The following is a 19,249-nucleotide window of genomic DNA, read 5'->3' as shown; positions in this document are numbered from 1 at the left end:
ATTGGGAGCGCGGAGTCTTAACCACTGCGCCACCAGGGAAGTCCCCTAAATTTTAAATTTAATTTATCAACTACTTTATGGATACTGCTTTTTAAAATTGGTTAGTAAATCTTTCCCTAACCTGAAGTAATACAGCTAGTCTCCTATTAAAAAAAAAAATCATTGTAGTTTTGCATTTCACATTTAGGTCTTTAATCCACTGGAACTGATTTTTATATGATGTGAGGTATGATTCCAACTTATTTAAAAATATGGATATCCAGTTGCCCCAGCAGTATGTATTGGAAAGATTTTCCTTTCTCCATTACTGTGCAGTGCCACTGCTGGCATAGATCAGAAGTCTGTGTGTGCATAAATCCGATTCTGAACTATTCTGTATCATGAATTTCTTTGTTTATCCTGCCCCAACATTTCTTTGTTTATCCTGCCCCAACACTACACTGTCTTAATTACTGTATTTTGTAATAGATCTCAGTATCTGATAGAGCGTGTTCCCTTCCCTCCCAGGCTTCTTCAAGAAAGTCTTGGCTCTTCTAGGTTCTTATATTTCCCTGTAAATCTTAGCATCAGCTTGTCAAGACCTTCCTTCCCCCTGCACACGCAAATATACAACCTTGTTAGAATTTGAATTACAGTTGCATTGGATCTATAGATCAATTTGGGAAGAAGGTCATATTTAAAATATTTACTCTTCCAATCCATGAATATTAGGTCAAATTTGTTAAATGGGTTGTTCAAATATTCTATCGTATTACTGCTTTTTTTTTTTTTTTGGTCTAATAGTCCTCTCAATTATTGAGAGAAGCAGGCTAAAGTATCCCATTATGATTATGAATTAAAATTTTTTTCCTTTTACTTCCTTGAAATTTTGCTTTATATTTTTTGAGGCTATGTTAAGAGGGGAAACATATTAACATATGTTAATAGGGGTAACATTATACCTTCCTGGTGGATTAAAACTTCTGTCACTATGAAGTGGTCTTCTATCTCAGTGATGTTCTTTAATATTTTCATGATACATCATTTTTGTTTATTTATATTTAATCTTTTTATATCCTTTTATTTTATTTTTTATTTATTTTATTTTATTTTTGGCTGTGTTGGGTCTTCGTTGCTGCTCACAGGCTTTCTCTAGTTGCAGTGAGCGGGGGCTACTTTTCGTTGCGGTGCGTGGGCTTCTCATTGCGGTGGCTTCTCTTGTTGTGGAGCATAGGCTTTAGGCGCACAGGCTTCAGTAGTTGCAGCACACGGGCTCAGTAGTTGTGCCTTGTAGGCTCTAGAGCGCAGGCTCAGTAGTTGTGGTGCACGGGCTTAGTTGCTCCACGGCATGTGGCATCTTCCTGGACCAGGGATCAAACCCGTGTTCCCTGCGCTGGCAGGCGGATTCTCAACCACTGTGCCACCAGGGAAGCCCCTATCCTTATATTTTAGATATAGTCTCTTGTAATCAGTATATGGTTGGAATTTTTCCTTAAAAAAATTGTCTGACGCTCTTTGTTTATTAACTGAAGTATTAACTCTATTTACATATAACTACTGACATTCCTTGACGTGTTCTATTTGTCCTCTGTTATGTGTTTTTCTTTTCCCTTATTCTTTCTTATCTTTTGGGGGGCATTTAAAGTGAATTATTCTAATTTTTTTGCTCTGCCTCTGATAGCTTGTAAGTTATACTCTCTACTTGTTATTTTTCTGGCTACCCCAGAAATTTCAGTAAGCAAACTTAATTTATCAAAGTCTGAGTTTAAACTATGTGTTTGCCCTTCTCCCAAACCAAGGACTTTTAGAACACTATAATTGCATTTAGCTTTCTTGCCAAATCATGTACTATTTTTTTCAAGCATTTTTACTCTATACTGTTTCTTGAAAGTCCTTGAGCCATTATTATTATTATTGTTTGATCAGTCAACTTTTAGTTTTATACATATATCCCATGAACGCTTTTCTTTGCTCTTCATCTTTCTTGAATCTCATACTATCCAACTACACAAAGAATATTCTTTAGAATTCCTTTTAGTCAGAGGCTACTAGTGACAAACTCTGTTTTGCCAGACCATGTCTTTTGGGGGCATATTTTAATGAAAGATATTTTAACTGGGTATAGGCTTCTAGACTGACTGTTATTTTCTTTCAGCACACTGAAGACATTATATTGGCTTCCATTGTTGCTGTTGGGAGGTTATCTGATTTCTAACTGTTCTCTTTTAAATGTAAACAGACTTCTTTTTCTCTGCTAATCTTTAGATTTTCTTTTTGTCTTTGGTGTTTTGCAGTTTCACTATACTGTGTCTAGGATTTATTTTTATTTTACTTTATTTTATTTTTTTAATTCATCCTGCTTGGGATTCATTGGGATTCTTAAATCTGTGAATAGGTCTCTTTTATCAGTTTTGGAAAATTATCATACATTATCTCTTCAGATACTGCCTCTGCCTGATTATCTTTTTCCTCTTCTTCTGGGATTCTGAACAAATACATTTTAGACCCCTCATTCTATTTTCATATTATACACACTTTTCTGTATTCCTTACCTTTTTTTGCCCCCATGTAAATTTTGGGGTAAATTTTGGGTAAATTTTGATAGTTTTCTTTTAACCTTTCTTTCAGGTCATTAGTTCTTTCTTTAGTTGGGTCTAACCTGCATTTAACTCTCATCTTCTAAGTTTTTAATTTCAGTTTTTGTATTTTTCATTTCTATAAGTTCATTTTTTTCTTTTCAGTTGTATGTCCCTTTATAGTTTTCTGTTCCCTCCATATATCTTCAAGCTGATCTTTTGTTTCATAAACATAGTTAGATACTTCAGTTTTCGAAGTCTTTGTAGATCTTTTCTTATTAATACTAATCCTCTGAGTTTTCAATTGTGGTGTTGAGTTTCCTTGTGTTCTTAATTATTTTTCACTGTGTGCTGGTAATTGAACTTGAAAGATAATTTGTAGGAGCGATTTCAGGGCTAGATTAGCGACCTTCCTTCAGACAGGATTTGGATTTGATGCTGTCAGAACCTCAGTTCACTGCCGTGCCTTAAATTCTGTATCACCCAGGAGAAACAAAACTGGTCTCAGGAGTTTAATTTCTAGGGATCTATTCTGGGGAACCATATTCAGTATAGTGTAAATTTATACACAAAGATATTGAAAGCAATGGTTAAACTATATGAAAAGGCACATAGATATTAAAATGATGTTAATGTAAACTATGTAATATCATGGAAAAAATGTTGATAATTAAGTTAAAGGGATAAAAATTACGTGTGTAATATAATTACAAGTGTGTTAACAGAAACCTATGCTTAAAAACTCTAGAACAGTGCTGTCTAATAGAACTTGTAGTGACCATAAAAATTTTCTATATCTGTCCTGCAATATGGTTGCCTTTAGTCACACACAGCTATTTAACACTTGAAATGTGGCTAGCGTGACTGAAGAATTACATTTTATTTACTTATTTAATTTTAATTATTTTAAATAAGTTATTTAATTTTAATTATTTTAAATTTGGATAGCCATGTGGAGTATTTGTTACCATATTGGGCAGTGCAGATCTATATAATATTGAAATATTAATAATGATTTTTGGGATGTGGGTGAGACTTCTGATGATTTTCTCCCATTCTTTTTAGTTTTCTAAAGGGTTCCAAATGTTCCTTATTATACATTGATCACATTTTAAAGTAAAAAGGCTTTAACCAAAATACCCCCTCATAAAACATATGTAAAGCATTGTTATAAGGTCTAGTATAAGTTAAAAGGCCAAGTCCATACCAATTCTTTTTGACAAATAGTTAAATGTGTCATGTAGCCAAGCTGCCATATTCATCATGACAGCTTTTATAATTTTAGGTAAAACTGATTTTTAAAGAGTAGCAAATAAAAAAAATTACAAGCTAATTACCTTTCCACATGCTACCCTAGAATCACAACAAACAATGGATATATTTCTTTTGTCTAGTTGATAATCAGTTAGTTCTTCCTTAGCTGACTCTACTTCTGGAATATCCATGGAAAGTTGATAAGAAATTGTTTTAAACTGCTTTGCATCTAATGGGAAGAGAATCACATGAAATACATATATGATGTTTAAAACTTTCCAAAACCTCTCTTCTAAAATGAAATTTCAAACTCTGTTACGGATGCATTGATTCATTGGACATTTTTTTAATGGAAGAAAAATGAGGACCTCCCTCTTTTGTTTAAAAAAAATGAGAAATTCTCATTTGGTTGAAAGAAAAATAATGATGATTTTCATTACGTGGAATTTTCTGGCCTTAGGTTTAGTAGAAAACAGTTGAATACCAAGGAATTTTATACTAGGGGTTTAGCTGAAAAAACAAATCTTCTCTAAGTATCTTTTCAGTGGCTCTGAGTCACAGAGGAGGAGCCTGATGCTCAGAAATATTAAATAATTTATCCCCAATTGGGCAGCCTATGGGGAGAAAAGCAGGGACATAAATCCACAACTTCTGATTCTAAAATCGGTGCCCCTTCAGTTGTACCAGTACCACAGCTATACTGGCCAGCTGACCGATGGGGCCTGCCTATAAGAAAGAAATCTGATTTATTTTTGACAGATTTTCCATATCCTAGCTTGAAACAAAATGGAATGTATGTCTGATAAAACGAGAGACAATGAACTCAAAAGCTCTTTCTAGCTATCTGTAAAGTGCTCTATAGATGTTGCTAATTTATTTCAATCAATAACAACAGTGAGCTGAAGACTAAAAACTTCAAAAGCCAGATGACGGAAAAGCAGGATTTTCTGAGCCATTTTGACTGATGTATTGACCAAAATGAAAAATTTTAATGTTATTTTTAGAATACGTCAATTTTTGCTCTTGGTCAAACATATGAGCTTTCCGATCTATAACATCAGCGTTAAGGAACTTACCTTCTTCAGAGAAAGTAGTCTGTTCTTTTGTTAATATTGCATAGTGTTTGGCCATTTGTCGCTCTTGTTTTCTACAAAATCAAAAAATATGATGCATAAGTCTGAAATATGTTGGAAGTTTAAAACAGTATACTATAAATTTTTACTGTTTAAACTATTCCTTGTTATTTTTATCTGTTATTACTTGTGAATCAAGTCATTTAATCAGTGTGTGTGTGTGTTTCTACTATATTTAGTGGACAGATTTCTCCAATATAGGAATTCTGAATTGCCCTGAGAATTTGGGGTGGGCAAATTTCTACTCTAAGTCAGTGAGTTCACTGAGTTTCTGAAATCTTCTGACTCTTACAGTGTCCACCAGGAATTGCAATAAGTCTGCTTTGGCCAATTTTTGTTTCTTCACTGGGAATGCATCTTCAAAATTATCTATTTTGAGAAAATGCGGTTCATTTTACAAAAAACTCTCTAACCAAGTGGGCCTATCTGAGTTTCAATATCAAAGGCTCACTGTTACCTCCGCAAAGCTTTTTCCTTTGCTTTGAGTCTGTCAACTTCACTGCCGTGGGCGGCATGAGGGTCAATACAGATTAATTCAGCTTTAGAGCTTTGGATTTTTTGTTTTTCCTCATAGATGTAGTCAATCAGGTTTTGGAAGTAACTACAACAGGAGGTCTGAAAAACAGAGTTCATTTTCATCTCATCAGTCCTAGATGAAGACAATTACAGGAGGGAAAAAACCCAAAAAATGGTAATGGGGTTTTGGATAACAATCTATCATAACATTTTTTTGGTAACAGTTTTATTGAGATATAATTCACATATCATACAATTCACCCATTTAAAGTGTACAAGTCAATGGTGTTTAGTGTTGGGCTGGCCAAAAAGTTCGCTCAGGTTTTTCCATAACATTGTAGGAAAACCCGAATGAACTTTTTGGCCAACCCAAAATAGTCACAGAATTTTGCAACCATCACAACAATCAATTTTAGAAACTGAAACCTGTACCCATTAACAGTTACTCCTTATTCTCGTCTCCTCTCAGCCCCTGGCAGCCACTAATCTATTGGCTGTCTTTATAGATTTGCCTGTTCTGTACAGTTCATATAAATGGAATCATACAACATGTGGTACTTTGTGACTTGCTTCTTTCACTTAGCATAATATTTACATTTATGTCGTAGCATGTATAAGTACTTCATTTCTTTTTATGGCTGCATAATATTTCATTGTATGGATACCCCACATGTATTTACCCTTTCATCAGTTGATAAATGGGTTGTTTTCACTTTTTGGCTGTTATGAATCATGCTGCTGTAAACATTTGTATACACGTTTCTGGGTGGATATATGTTGTTAACTTTCTTGGGTACATACCTAGGAATGGAATTGTTTGTTGGGTGATATGGTATCTGTATGTTTAACTTTTTGAGGAATTGCCCGACTGTTTTCCAAAGCGGCTGCATCGTTTTATATTCCCCTTCAGCAGTGTATGAGGGTTCCAGCGTCTCTACATCCTTGCCAACACTTGTTATTATCTGTCTTTTGGGTTATAGCCATACTAGTGGGTATGAAATTGTATCCCATTGCGGTTATGATTTGCATTGCCCTGACGGCTAACACATAACTCTCTTAAGAATGGCAATGCAGGAAATCCTCTGGCAGTGCAGTGGTTAGGATTCGGGGCTTTCACTGCCAGGGTCCCAGGTTCGATCCCTGGTGAGGGAACTAGGATCCCACAAGCCACGCAGTGCAGCCAACAAAAAAAAAAAAAAAGAAAAAGAAAGGCAATGCAGTGGAAAGATGCAGAAGAAAATACTACTTATGTTTAAATTAGTGTCTAAAAGTAACACTATTTCCTCAGTGAACCTGCTTTAGAACTTACATGTTCTACTAGTTCAGAGCTGTTGTAGTCACAGGAAAGATCCACATTGGAGAGAAATGTTCTTAGATCGCTCCCACAGAATTCACACGTGGGCGATACCTCCTCCTCTTCTCTCTTCAGAGAGGAGAACAAAAATGAAGACATGCCCACAAGGAGGCCCAGAGGCTCTCAGGGCAGGCGGAACCAGAGCCCTGGACAGGGCCAGCGAATGTCCAGTCAGACAACAGGGGTGATGAGGGATGTACAAACCTTCTTGAGAACTCCTGTCAGACAACGTGAGGGCTCCCAGCGATGGTTAGTAGGGAACTTTCAGGGGTCTGAGATCCTATATCAGAAGGCACCAAGCCAGCAGGATCTGTATATTCCAGAAATGAGACATCATTTCTATTCAAGGGCTGTTAAGGGCTGGGGAGGCTGAAGTGGTGTTTTGGAGGCCTCTGTGGTGCAGCTCGTTGGGATGCAGCTGAGCCCATCAGGAGCTCTGTGGGTCCTTGGGATGCCTCCTCAGTGTAAGAAGAAAGTTGCAGAAATGATTTTACTGTTGACGTCAGTGTCCCTTTTCGAGCAGGGGCATGTACAGTGTGTGACTAGATGCGGGACACAAAGGATACCACATATTCGATTTTGTGTAAATGGTCTAAGGTGTTTAAATACCATAAACTCAAGAAGTGTCAGCTAAGAAAAAGTCTTGACATTACTATGGAGGCCACTGTTTACAATGCTCAACTTTCTAAAATAAATTAGAGTCCTTTCTCAAGGGAAGCCCCAGTTGGGGCACCACATTCTGCTGTCTGTGCTGTGAAGGTAATCCAGGAGGGGGAGGGGAGGCTAGGGGAAGCAAGGGGGGGCTGGGAGTTAGGGGCGCAGGCGAGTCAGTGAGGGGTGCATGCACTGTGGCCCTGTTAGTGATCTGAGGTCATGGCTGTGACTGCAGAGGCTCCTGGCAGGAGAGCAGCCAAGCCTCGGCACAGGCCTCCAGGAAAAGACCCAGACCATGACCCGCATGTCATGAAACCACCAGGGCACCTGTAGTTGCCGTGGAAACTATCCTCCGAGCCTGGCAAAATGACCGCCATGGGGCCAAAGGGTGACTGAGATGGCCGGTGCAGCCAGGGACCCTAGAGTACAGTCCAGTATAATTAGGCCGTTGAAAGTACCCGATAATAAGTACTGCACATCGCTGGAAGCCGAACACTCAGGGAGGAAAGCCTTGTAGGAGAGAGATGGTGGTGATGGATCCAGGACAGCTACCAAATGATGGAATAGGCAGGAAGAGCTTGGCAACGCCAGGCCAGCTACAGACTGTGCCGCCAGCATCTCGGTAGTGAACTCCTCCACCCATGGCCCCTTCACCCCTTCACCTGGGGGCGAAGTGAGTAAAGATGCTTCCGAAGACATGAGTGGGGTTGGAATTTCCACCTCAGGAGGGTGTGGCTGAAGAGGAGAGCTGGCCAACCAGCTGCTGCTGCCCCCGAACTAGACCAGTGTCCAGGCCCATCTCAGAAGACCTGAGAGGTCGGCCCAGGGATGCAGGTGGAGCCAGCCCTGTCCAGGGGCCGGTGTAGGGACGGCTCTGTGGAAGGAAGTCCCCCAGGCCTTCCTCATGTTCAGGCGCATCTCTGGGTGTCAGGGGAAGAGAGCTCAAGAAACTTTCTGGGTAGAAGCCTTTGTGCTTCAGAAAAAGGAAGGTGCTATGTTTGAAGAAAGAATTTCAGCCTGAAGAGTCTGTAAGGTGACCATAAAATTTAGAAACCTGGGCAAATATAAACAGCAAATGTTGACGCCTATTACGTTACGTGATGTATTTAACGTGTTACCAGGCATTAGAATTGCATAGTTCAACGTGCTGGACAAAATGACAGTGAACACCACACGGCATTCCTGTCAACTCCTGCACACACACCTGTGCCGTCCTGCCTCACACGATTGGTAGCTCTTGTTTCAGTGAATACGCCTGTGCCTTTAGTGCGCCCCCAAAGAAGTGATCAAGGAGCTTCCAGTCTGAGGAGTGTGCAGCTCTCTCCACGTGGCCATGCCGTGCAAGTTTGGAAATAATCATACCACGGGTCAGTCCCTTACCTCTGTGGCAAAACGGGGTGGTTTGTATCCTGTTGGAATTACTAAGGTGACCTCTCCCTTGCCCATTGAATGCAGACATTAATTGGTCACTTAATGTGATCAAATACAGCTAACGTTCACCTGTGCTGCCAGGCTTTATGACCACTGTTATAGGCTGAGTTGGGCTCCCCCAAAGGCTCTGTTGAATTTCTAACCCCTGGTACCTGTGAATGTGGCCTGACTTAGAAACGGGGTCTCTGCAGATGTAATCAAGTTAAGATGATGTCATTAGGGTGGGCGCTAACCCAGTATGACTGGTGTCCTTGGAGAAGAGGGACATTTGGACAGAGACACACAGAGCGTGTTGGGACAACCAAGGCAGAGATTGGAGTGATGGCAGCCGCAAGCCAAGGAACGCCAAGGATTGACGGCCACCACCAGGAGCTCCGAAGAGGCAAGGAGGGACTCTCCCCTCCAGGTTAGACTTGCTGACACCTTGATTTTGGACTTCCAGCCTTCAGAACTGTGAAACAATACTTTTCTGTCGCTGTAAGCCACCTAGTTTCTGGTATTTTGTTACAGCGGCCCTAGGAAACGAATACGGCCACCCTAAGTGCTATTCCAAGTAAATGAGCTCTTTGCCTTTTTTTGGTAAAAGTATGTTCACTGTCTTTTGTGCAGATCATCATGTGGCTTTTTATACCATTTATTACAGTAAAAGCAAAAAGAAACATAAACGAAAATTACCTTGAACTTAATGCCTAAATTGGAACTCTCTTGTTTGAATGTGAGAATAGGTGGTGGCCCGATGCTGGGTAGTGTTCTCAGAGAGGGCTCAAAAAGTGTTATGAAGTCTTCCTTAAACTAAATTTTAAAAAGAGGGAGAAAAAAAAATTGCAGATTGAATAAGTGATTTTTACCATGAGTTCAGTGTACTAGCTGGACTGATAAACATTTCTTACCTCCAGCTCACATAAAATATTGAGTTTTGGCTCTTCTGGGTTAATTACCCATTTTGCTGAAGAAAAAAAGATTTAGAAGGAATGTTTAAAAACTTTGTGCAATGTATTCCATTTTCTGTAGTTTGAAGATCCTAGCCCATGACACACACTCTCACACACACACACACACACACACACACACACACACACACACACCCACACACACACACACGCTGTCTAAATGCCCTGAAACCCTACCTTCACCACCTTCTTGCATATACTCTTAGGGGAGCTCTTTTCTAAAGGGGTTGGACACCACCCAAGTTAAGGCTGGTTCCCTAAGGGCAGTTTGCCTTTGCCAGCAGAGGGGATGACGCCAAACATCCAGTTACCTCTTAATTTAGAAGCTAGATTTTCAGGTTCATCTTCCTTCTTTACAGAGGGCACTTCCTTCTCTGTAAAAAGAGTGTACATTTGTCATCAATCCTGACAAAGGATGAAAGAAGTCTAATAGAAAAGAAAATATGCCTCTTGGAAAAAGACGTGCCCTTTTTGTGTTTTATTTTTAATTTTTTAAATTTTTTGCCTTTTCCCAAATAACATTTTGTCAACAGTAAGTAACAAACAGAGAAGACTCACCACTAATGAATCACATTAAAAAATGCTTCCTTGCTTCTTTTTAGTCTTAGAATGCTACACAAATGCATATTTTATTTGATTATAATCATGGTTTGCAGACCCTTTTGTGTTCTGCCTTTTAAAATTACTGTTCTGTCTAATTTACGACTATTATTCTGCAAAAGATTTTTCAGGGAGAAGAGTGCTGGCGTGGGGTGAGAGGGCGGTTCCCAGTTCAAGACAGTGAACTAAACCACCAGAATAATTCCCTCTGCAGATTCGAGGGCAATACTGGAAATGGGGAAGACAGCCATCTATCAACACACGAGCCGCTTGGAGTAAATGTCTGGAAAGGTAAGCAGACAGGACTCTGGGATGATGAAAAACCAGTCAGAACAACCTACAATGAGACAGAGGTAAAGGGAGAGGGCAGACCCATTTTCCCTGTATAGCCAGGGCTGGTGCTGGAGAAAGAGATGGGCTTCAGAAGATGACATACTTCCTATGTTGAGTACCTGAACAATTAAAAAATATGTTTGGGGCATTTTGTCCAACAGAAATGCCAGCACAGGTATTAAAAAACAACAACAACAAAAAAACGAATGAACAAGACTTTCATTAAGGCATTATTTGTCATAGGGAAGAGGTCAAAACAGAAAACCAAACCAAACCAAACAACCCTGCAACATGTTAACAATCAGATGTATTACATAAGTCACAGTAACTGTAGGTATATAAGGGAATACTACATAGTCATTTCAAGGAATTAGATCACTATTTCCTGACATGGAAAGATGTCCCTGATACACTGCTAAGTAAAAAAAAATTAAAGAAGAGATAAAACTGCTGTTATTCACAGGAAATGTAATTGTCTAGTGGACTTTTAACTGCTAAAAGAATAAGAAAGTTCAGCAAGGGAATCAGATACAAGATTAATGCATTGAAATCAATAGTTTTCCTATACATTGACAATAACCAATTCGAAAATATAATAGGAAAAAAGATTCCAATTATTACATCAATAAAAGACAACCGTAAAACACCTAGGAATAAACTAATAAGAGCTGCATATCAGTTCTCTATTAAAAAAACCTACAAAAAAAGATATGAAAAAATTGAAAAGGTACATTAGGTTCCTGCTGTTAAAGTAATCAAACAAGGAAGCCATTAGATGAGGGGGCTCTAATGCCTTGGTAGCCAGTCGTGAGCAAAGTGAAACCTAAGCCAGAGTCAATTCCTCAAGGTTAATGCCTCAAGGTTAAGAACGGCTCATAGCAAACAGCCAACCGGGCTTTCCCAAATACAGTTAAGTCCCCTACATACGAACCTTCAAATTGCGAACTTTCAAAGATATGAACGTGCGTTCCCACGTCCAATCACATAAATTAGTTCACGTGTCTGGCGTACATTGTCACGTGCATGCATCCTCTACAAGTGGTTGTGCTTTTGTGTACTTTACTGTACAGTACTGTTGGCTGTGCAACACGAGGAGCTTATTAATGAAGCTTACTAATGTCACTCCTCTGTGCAGACCCTCCAGTGACTTCCCACTTCATTCTCATTGAGTAAGATTTGGTCCTCATTGTCTCTCTGACTTTATCCCGTAGGGCTCACCTCCTTACTTACCCCACTGCAGCCAAGCTGGCTGCCTCCTTGTTCTAGAGGGAAGAACTTGTTCTTCCCTGTGCCTGGAACACTTTTCCCCCAGAGATCATTATCACTCTCTCTCCTCTCCTTGAGGTCTTTACTGAAATTTTTCAGCTTCTCAGTGAAGATTTCCCTCAGCATCCTGGGTAAGCTTGTACCCATCTACCCAACATTTCCCATCCCTCTCCCTGCTTTATTTTCCTCCTTAGCACTTACATTATGTAAGATATTTTGTATTTACTTATTTTGTGTATTATTTATCTCACTATTACTTCCACCTCCCACTCTTTAATAGAAGACCATCGAGACAGGGTTTGTCTGCTTTATTCATTGCTGTTACCTTAGAACAGGAAACTGACCTATGATAGGTGCTTGGTGTGTGCTCAATAAACATCTCATGAATAAGTGATATAACATAAAACAAATAGTAAAATTGAAAGGAAAGGCTATTCGTAACGATCACTTCTGAGGAATATACTGGGATAAGTTAAAAACTTAATGTTTACATTATATTTTTCTTAATGGTTTGATGTTTAAAAAACAGCATGCGGGCTTCCCTGGTGGCGCAGTGGTTGCGCGTCCGCCTGCCGATGCAGGGGAACCGGGTTCGCGCCCCGGTCCGGGAGGATCCCACATGCCGCGGAGCGGCTGGGCCCGTGAGCCATGGCCGCTGAGCCTGCACGTCTGGAGCCTGTGCTCCGCAGCGGGAGAGGCCACAACAGTGAGAGGCCCGTGTACCGCAAAAACAAAACAAAACAGCACGCATGTTACTTCTATAATAAAAAATAAAGATGTGTTTCAAAATATGATGGCAGATTATTTCTTGATGTGAACACAGGTGCTACCATTTATTAAAGGCTCAGTGCCAAGGAGTTTAAATGTTGAGTTTCATTTTGATCTTCATAACAGTCCTGTTACAGAAGGATTATTATGGCCAACAGAGAAAGAAACAGAGTCAATGAGGTTAAGTGACTTGCCCAGGTGTCATGGTGTTAGTTTGTTTTGGGGCTGGGATTCAATCCTAGCTCTCCTGGCCATCTACACCAGTGCCTTTTCCAGTGTACAATCCTATCTCCCAGCAAAAGCTAAAAAACCAAACTACTCACTCGGCTGCTCCATGCTTGACAATTCTTGAAGCCAACTTTCTTCTGTTTGTACTGATGTTGGAATTCTTGGATACAGATTGTGATAGACAGCCCTGAAATTTAGACAAAATGTTCGTTTTCAGTATACCTATAGAGTTGTTAGCAGTTCTTCTAAATCTAGTACATTTAACAATCAAATAACAGATGTTCTTAGAAGATCCTGATTTCTTTTTCCTTTGAAATATTTTCTTCCGTTCTTATGTCTTCAGTAGAGTCAGGCACAGTGTGTCTGCATCATATCTGTTCTTTGCGGAGCACTCCTCTCTCAATCCTGGAGGCTCGCAATACCGTATTATTTCTCTCACGGAGTAAATTACTACCCCTCTATCTGTGCTGTGGGTTGGTGGTGGTGGCGGCGATGATGGTATGTGTGTTTAAACATTAACTTGAATTTAAATTAGAATGTGTTGTTCATTTTAAAATAGCTTTAAAATAATCCAAGCTCTTTTTAAAGGGCTGAAGTTACATGCGTTGTAATTAAGCAATCTGTATTCTTTCCACAAGCAGTTTAATCAGTTAGTTATCATCTACATGACAGGAAGCAGGAATTTATTGACTTTTACCAGCTAAAATGACTGTTACTGGTAACAAGTAAACAATACCTATTGCTTTTCAGGTTCCTTTGCCTCTTTGAATTTCCATTTTTTTTGCCGTAATTTGCTGGCTCTTCTAAAATTATCAAACAAAAATTTCCCAAATAATTTAGTCAACTTTAGGATTGTCACTTTTTCACATTTCTCAGTTCTCTTATGTCTCCACCTTCCTTTTTTGGTGCTTTGTTCCTTGAAACATTGTGTGTTGAGAACTCCTCTGCAGAAGCCCCCGGAGCAAGTGTCTGGGGGAGTCCTGTTTGTCTAAGTTCCCATGGAAAAAAGTTATGGGACCAAGAGTAAAGGAACATTGACAAGCAATCCCTAGACAACATTTTACATTTCAGTGTTTTCCCAATACAGTTGTTAACAAAGTCAGTACACAACTCATCTAGGCCTCTGCCTCCCTTGAACCAACATGAAAGACTGTTTCTGAAATTCTGTGTAAAGATGGCAGACAACGGAGGATAAGAACAAAATTAACATTTCCTGAGAACTTACTGTGTTGTAGTAGATACATAGTAGTTGCTTTACTTACATTACTTCATTTATTTTTACAAAAACCAATCAAGGTAGGAATTAGTATACCCTTTCCCTTTTTTTAAAAAATTTTTATTGGAGTAGAGTTGATTTACAATGTTGTGTTAGTTTCAGGTGTACAACAAAGTCAATCAGTTATATATATACACATATTTCCACTTTTTTTTTAGATTCTTTCCCCATATAGGCCATTACAGAGTATTGAGTAGAGTCCCCTGTGCTATACAGCAGGTAGTATTCCTTTTCTATAGGCAAGGAAATCGAGGCCCTGGGGGGCCTTCTCAAAATCAAACATGGCAGAGGCAGATGGGGCCCAGACCTATGTGGCTCCTAAACCTGTGTTTCTCCGGATTCGTCTGCCTCCTAAAGTTTGCCCCAGAATAGTAATAGGGCAATTAAAAGTAGAAATTGAGCCAATATTGGTTGCATTTCTGTGCCTTTTAAGGACAGATTTCCTTAAAAACACAATGTCACCAAATTCACCAGAGAATGCTTTGAAGTACAGAAGAAGCATCTTCTTAGGAAGATTTATGAGGAGAAATTAAGAATTCGATTTAGGAAAGAGAGGTTCCCATATGATAGAAAGTCCAGGTCAAGATGGCACCTGAACACACTATTCTCCCCTTCCTTCCAAGATCTTACTGAACTAACAAACACTTCAAACCCACAAACAAGCAATAGCCCTGGAAAACAAGAGCGGTGTCCTCAGTAGCCAAGTAATATTGAAGAAGTCCTTAAAAGAAAGAAAATAAATGGCCTCAGGTTGATGGAAAACTAGAGCAGAGACCACCACAGCTCAAGATAAGAGACATAAGTAAAGTTCTTCCAAAGGGAACTCCTGAGAAGCTCGTAGCCCGGACTCGACTGAATGCAGAGGGGAGGGGGCTGGAGACGGCCATCAGGGTAGTTCAAGGAGTGAACACGGAACAGCTGGCCAGTCAGACCCCTTCCTCTCCTCGTACACAGGGCAGTTGGCAGCAGTTGTGTTTATTTCCACATGAAGCCCAAAGAACTGGTTTCTAAAAAGCCTGCCTGGGGAAGTTTCAGGTCTGAAAGGGAATCAGAGTGCAGGATGAGTTATCAGGACCTACCCAACAGGCTTAGGTGAAAAAGGAGGAAGGGAGAGTCCCAGGAAAGAAATGCATGAGGAACTCCAACTACACAGTAAAGTGTCCTTATCATAACTAGTAATAGTGGGCTTACCCACCTTGCCTGCTCCCTGCCGACACCCCACAGGAAGCTGGCTGAGACTGCCCTACCCACCCACGCAGGACTCAGTCAACCTTCCCCTGCCAGCCCAGTCAGGAAACAGAACTACTTGGCTGCAGGACTCCTATCCTAGTTTTAGCTACCTATCAGTCACTCATTGAAAAATACAATTGGATAACCAAGGATTACCAGCCACTTAAGGACAATCCATAGCATGGAATAGAAGGACCAAGAAAAACAAACAGAACAAGTGATCTTGAAAGAAAAAAGAAGAAATACAAAGAACAAAGAACTTTAGTATTTTATAACAGTACTCTCAAAGAGATTTAAAGACACACACACACACACACACACACACACACACACACACACACCTATTCAGAGAGTAAGAATCGGTTCTTGGAAATTATATGAATCCCCAAATAAAAAATTCTGTACAAAGGCTACATTGTAGCAGGTAAACACCAAAAACCTTGAAGATATCAGAGAAGTCCAACAGCCAGCTAGTAGGAGTTCCAAAGGAAAGAATAGAGAAGATGAAGGGAAGGAAATAAATATCAGAAGGGTTTGAAAATCAGACTGATCAGCAATACTGGATACTAGAAGGCAATGAAGCAATGTCTTTGGAGCTCTGAGGGGAAATGGTTTTAAACCTATTCTTTTATGCCAGGTTATATTATTAATAAAGTATGAGGGCAAAAGGAAGAAACTTCAAGGCAGGCAAGAACTCAGAAATTTGACTACCCATGAGATCAATATGAAATAATTACCTGAGGAGTTTCTGCAGCAAAAAGAAAAGGAATAAAAGAAAGAAAGCAATATGGAAAACAAGAAAGTATGGCCGTTGAGCTCAGCTCAGAAAAATTGAAGACAACTAAAAACAACTGAGAGTTGAGAAGTTCTTTTAGGAGCCAAGTTTTACAGACATAGGAGTTCGTTTTCTTGTGCATGAATGCAGTCCGTCACTGGGTTCTTAGCAGGAAATTACGAGTGTTGGTTATTGGTCTTCAATTTTTAGAATCAACTTGTAGCCAAAGCACTAAGAGCTAATTATAATTACAAAATATGCAAACACTATAAAACTTGGTAAAGTAATATGACTTTACAGGACTATATATTATATATTTTAATAAAGTCCGTTACATAATTTGTTGTTAATTGGGAGAGGAAAGGGTGAGAGGAGAGAGAGAAGGAAGTAGAAGTGCATTAAGGTGTTAATTTTTCAAAATAGAGTCAATAGTTACTAAAATTGATAAGAAGTAGAGGTTTAAATACTTTAAAGTCCTGAAGGTTAGAAAATACAAAAATAATCTAACTACTGAAAATGGAGAGGACGGAAGTAGTGTGTTACATTCCTCAGCTTTCATGGTGGGAAGTCAGTAGCTATGTCAAAAATTAATAAATCAAGGAATGAAAATATGCTATTTAAATTATACTGGAAACAAAACAAACTGTTAACAATATGTTAACTGGTGAGTGGAAGTGGAAATGGAGAAGGGTACAGAAATTTTAAATTTTATAGCTTTGTCTAATGTTTTAACCATGTACACATATATTATCTTTTATTAAAATGTTGACTTGGATAAATAAAAACATGTAAGTGGGGCAGAACAATTCTCTTTCTGCTTAAAAATGGAAAGTTGCTTATAAAAGCAAAACTTAGGTGAACAGTAATGTGAGATTGTGGACCCATGTTTGGTGTGAGGTTTCAGGGAAGACTGATGAAGATGTTCTAAATGTGTTTCTCTGGTGTCTTCCTATTGCAGTTAGAAGTGCTTGGAGGCTAATAGCAATAACAACAAGAAAAAGAAGACTGTACTTTCCACTCTCCACCACAGGTGTCCCTGATCACTCCTGAATTTAGCCAATAGAGACTTAGTTGTGCACATGGCATTTATGATTTCATGCTATATTCGTAAGTAGACATGTCATCTCTACAGGTAGATAATAAGCCGGTGATGGGCAAGGACCCTGTCTATCTCCTCCAAAGTGTCTAACAGTGTAGATTAAAAAACACCTTTTTGAATAAATTGGTTGTAAATGCCCTGGATGGCTTTACTCTACTTCCTGACATGTTTATTCCAAAAGTAAACATCATCAGCTTCAAAAAATAATAATATAGAACACTGAAAACAATGTCTTACCTATCTAAATTTGTTTCAGACATGTCTTTCTTAAATGTCTGAAATATTTTAGGAAAACCTGTTGAATGAAACATTAAACAATTTAGCCATTCCCTTTAAATCAGTGGCTCTGAAAAGGACAATTTTGCCCCCCAGGAAACATTTAGCAACGTTTAAAGACATTTTGGATTGTCACAAAGCCCGGTAGGGGCTAACTGGCATGGTCAGAAGTAGAGGCCAGGGGTGCTGCTAGACGTCCTGTAATGCGTAGGACAGCCCATCCTCCTGCCCTCAACACACGCGGCCCCAACAAAGAATGATCCTGACCAGAAGGTCAATGCTGGGAGATGGACAAATCTACTCTAAGTAACTGCTGTGCCTTTCTTTTTAAGGAAGTGGCTGGAGTGGTTTCAGTCCAGGAAGTTAAGCACGAAAGTGAATTGATTTTGGCTGGGCTGTTTCAAGTAGCAGAGCGCCCTTAAAAGCACTACTCCTTCTTCAGGAGTGGCGCTCGCGGGCGTATGTGTGTGCGTGTGTGTGCGTGTGTGTGTGTGTGTGTGTGCGCGCGCGTGTTTGAGGGGGGCGGCGTGGGGAGAGAATGAACGTTAAGAGGACGCGATCACTGAATGCACGAAGTGTTATAAAATGAGCCTTCCGTAGAGCACTGCCTGTTTCCAGTTTGACGAGGCGTTTCCCCATTATCCTAAACTGTGGACCGTCACAACGGCTCAGTCAAGATTTCAGCGTCTTGAGGGACTGAGATAAGGGTGTGAGTGAAGTCTTGTGTGTATTTGGAAACAGACTGCCGGGTAGACGAAGGCTCTAGAGGAGTTGGACCTGCTCTCCCCTAGGGACAGGGAAGCCTTCGAGGAACGGGCTGGGCGGGCCGGGGAGCGGTACTTTTTTGGGAGGAGGTGCTGGAGGGCGCCCTCTCGCTGGCCACCGGCGTCTGGCTCCACTGCAGGCTCGGCGTTCGGCTGAGCGTCGGCGTCGGGCTCAGGCTGGGGCTGACGACGCTGGCTAAGCCGGGGCGAAAGGTTTTCCATTCTTCCTCATTGACATCTCCGAAGGCCAAAAGCTTCCCTAAGTACTCCTCGCTGACCCTCCCACGGAGCGCCAGCTCCTTGTCCTGGTGCGCCGCCGCCGTGTCCTCCTCCTCCCCCTCCTGCTGGCCCTGCTCCTCCTCGGGCTTTCTGAAGCTGTGATGCGAGTGCATGTTGGCCGCGGCGGGCGAGAAGCGGGATCGCGGCTAGCGCAGGGCACACCGGCGGGTCCAGGCCCGGGGCGCGCGAGGCCTCCTGTGCGTCCGTCTCCCTGGGCAACGGCCGGCCGCGCGGCCCCCGGGTCTGGAGATTAAAGGCGCAGGACCCTTCAGCCCGGAGGACTGGCGCTGCGGGGAGAGGGCCGGAGCGACCATGGGGAGATAGGACCACTGAAAGCTCCTTTCGTACCTGCTCTCCGGAGTCTCGGAGAGCCCTAGCGGCCTGCCGTGAACTGATCTTCCTTTCCAATCTCTCTCAGCTCCTTTGGAGCCAGTCTTTCAATTTTTTTTTTTTTTTTTTTTTTTTTTTTTTTGCGCGGTACGCGGGCCTCTCACTGTTGTGGCCTCTC

At 40.6% G+C, this 19,249-nt stretch overlaps 1 protein-coding gene across 1 annotated transcript in view; it reads right to left on the bottom strand.

Moving 5' to 3' along the window:
* ERICH6 (glutamate rich 6) overlaps positions 1-18,854 on the bottom strand; it is a 33,561-nt gene extending 14,707 nt beyond the window's left edge. The window contains exons 1-10 of the mRNA XM_007100389.3: positions 18,539-18,854; positions 17,660-17,717; positions 13,138-13,229; positions 10,159-10,221; positions 9,788-9,843; positions 9,573-9,689; positions 6,768-6,881; positions 5,400-5,557; positions 4,886-4,956; positions 3,893-4,038 (exon numbers count right to left, since the gene is read on the bottom strand). Coding sequence (XP_007100451.2) covers positions 3,893-4,038; positions 4,886-4,956; positions 5,400-5,557; positions 6,768-6,881; positions 9,573-9,689; positions 9,788-9,843; positions 10,159-10,221; positions 13,138-13,229; positions 17,660-17,717; positions 18,539-18,854 — 1,191 coding nt within the window. The remainder of the gene's footprint in view (positions 1-3,892; positions 4,039-4,885; positions 4,957-5,399; positions 5,558-6,767; positions 6,882-9,572; positions 9,690-9,787; positions 9,844-10,158; positions 10,222-13,137; positions 13,230-17,659; positions 17,718-18,538) is intronic.
* Between the last annotated feature and the right edge of the window lie 395 nt (positions 18,855-19,249).

Source organism: Physeter macrocephalus, chromosome 1 (genome assembly GCF_002837175.3).
Source record: "Physeter macrocephalus isolate SW-GA chromosome 1, ASM283717v5, whole genome shotgun sequence".
Classification (NCBI taxonomy): domain Eukaryota; kingdom Metazoa; phylum Chordata; class Mammalia; order Artiodactyla; family Physeteridae; genus Physeter; species Physeter macrocephalus.
The sequence above is the reverse complement of the archived record's forward strand: the minus strand, read 5'-3'. Positions and strand labels throughout refer to the sequence as shown.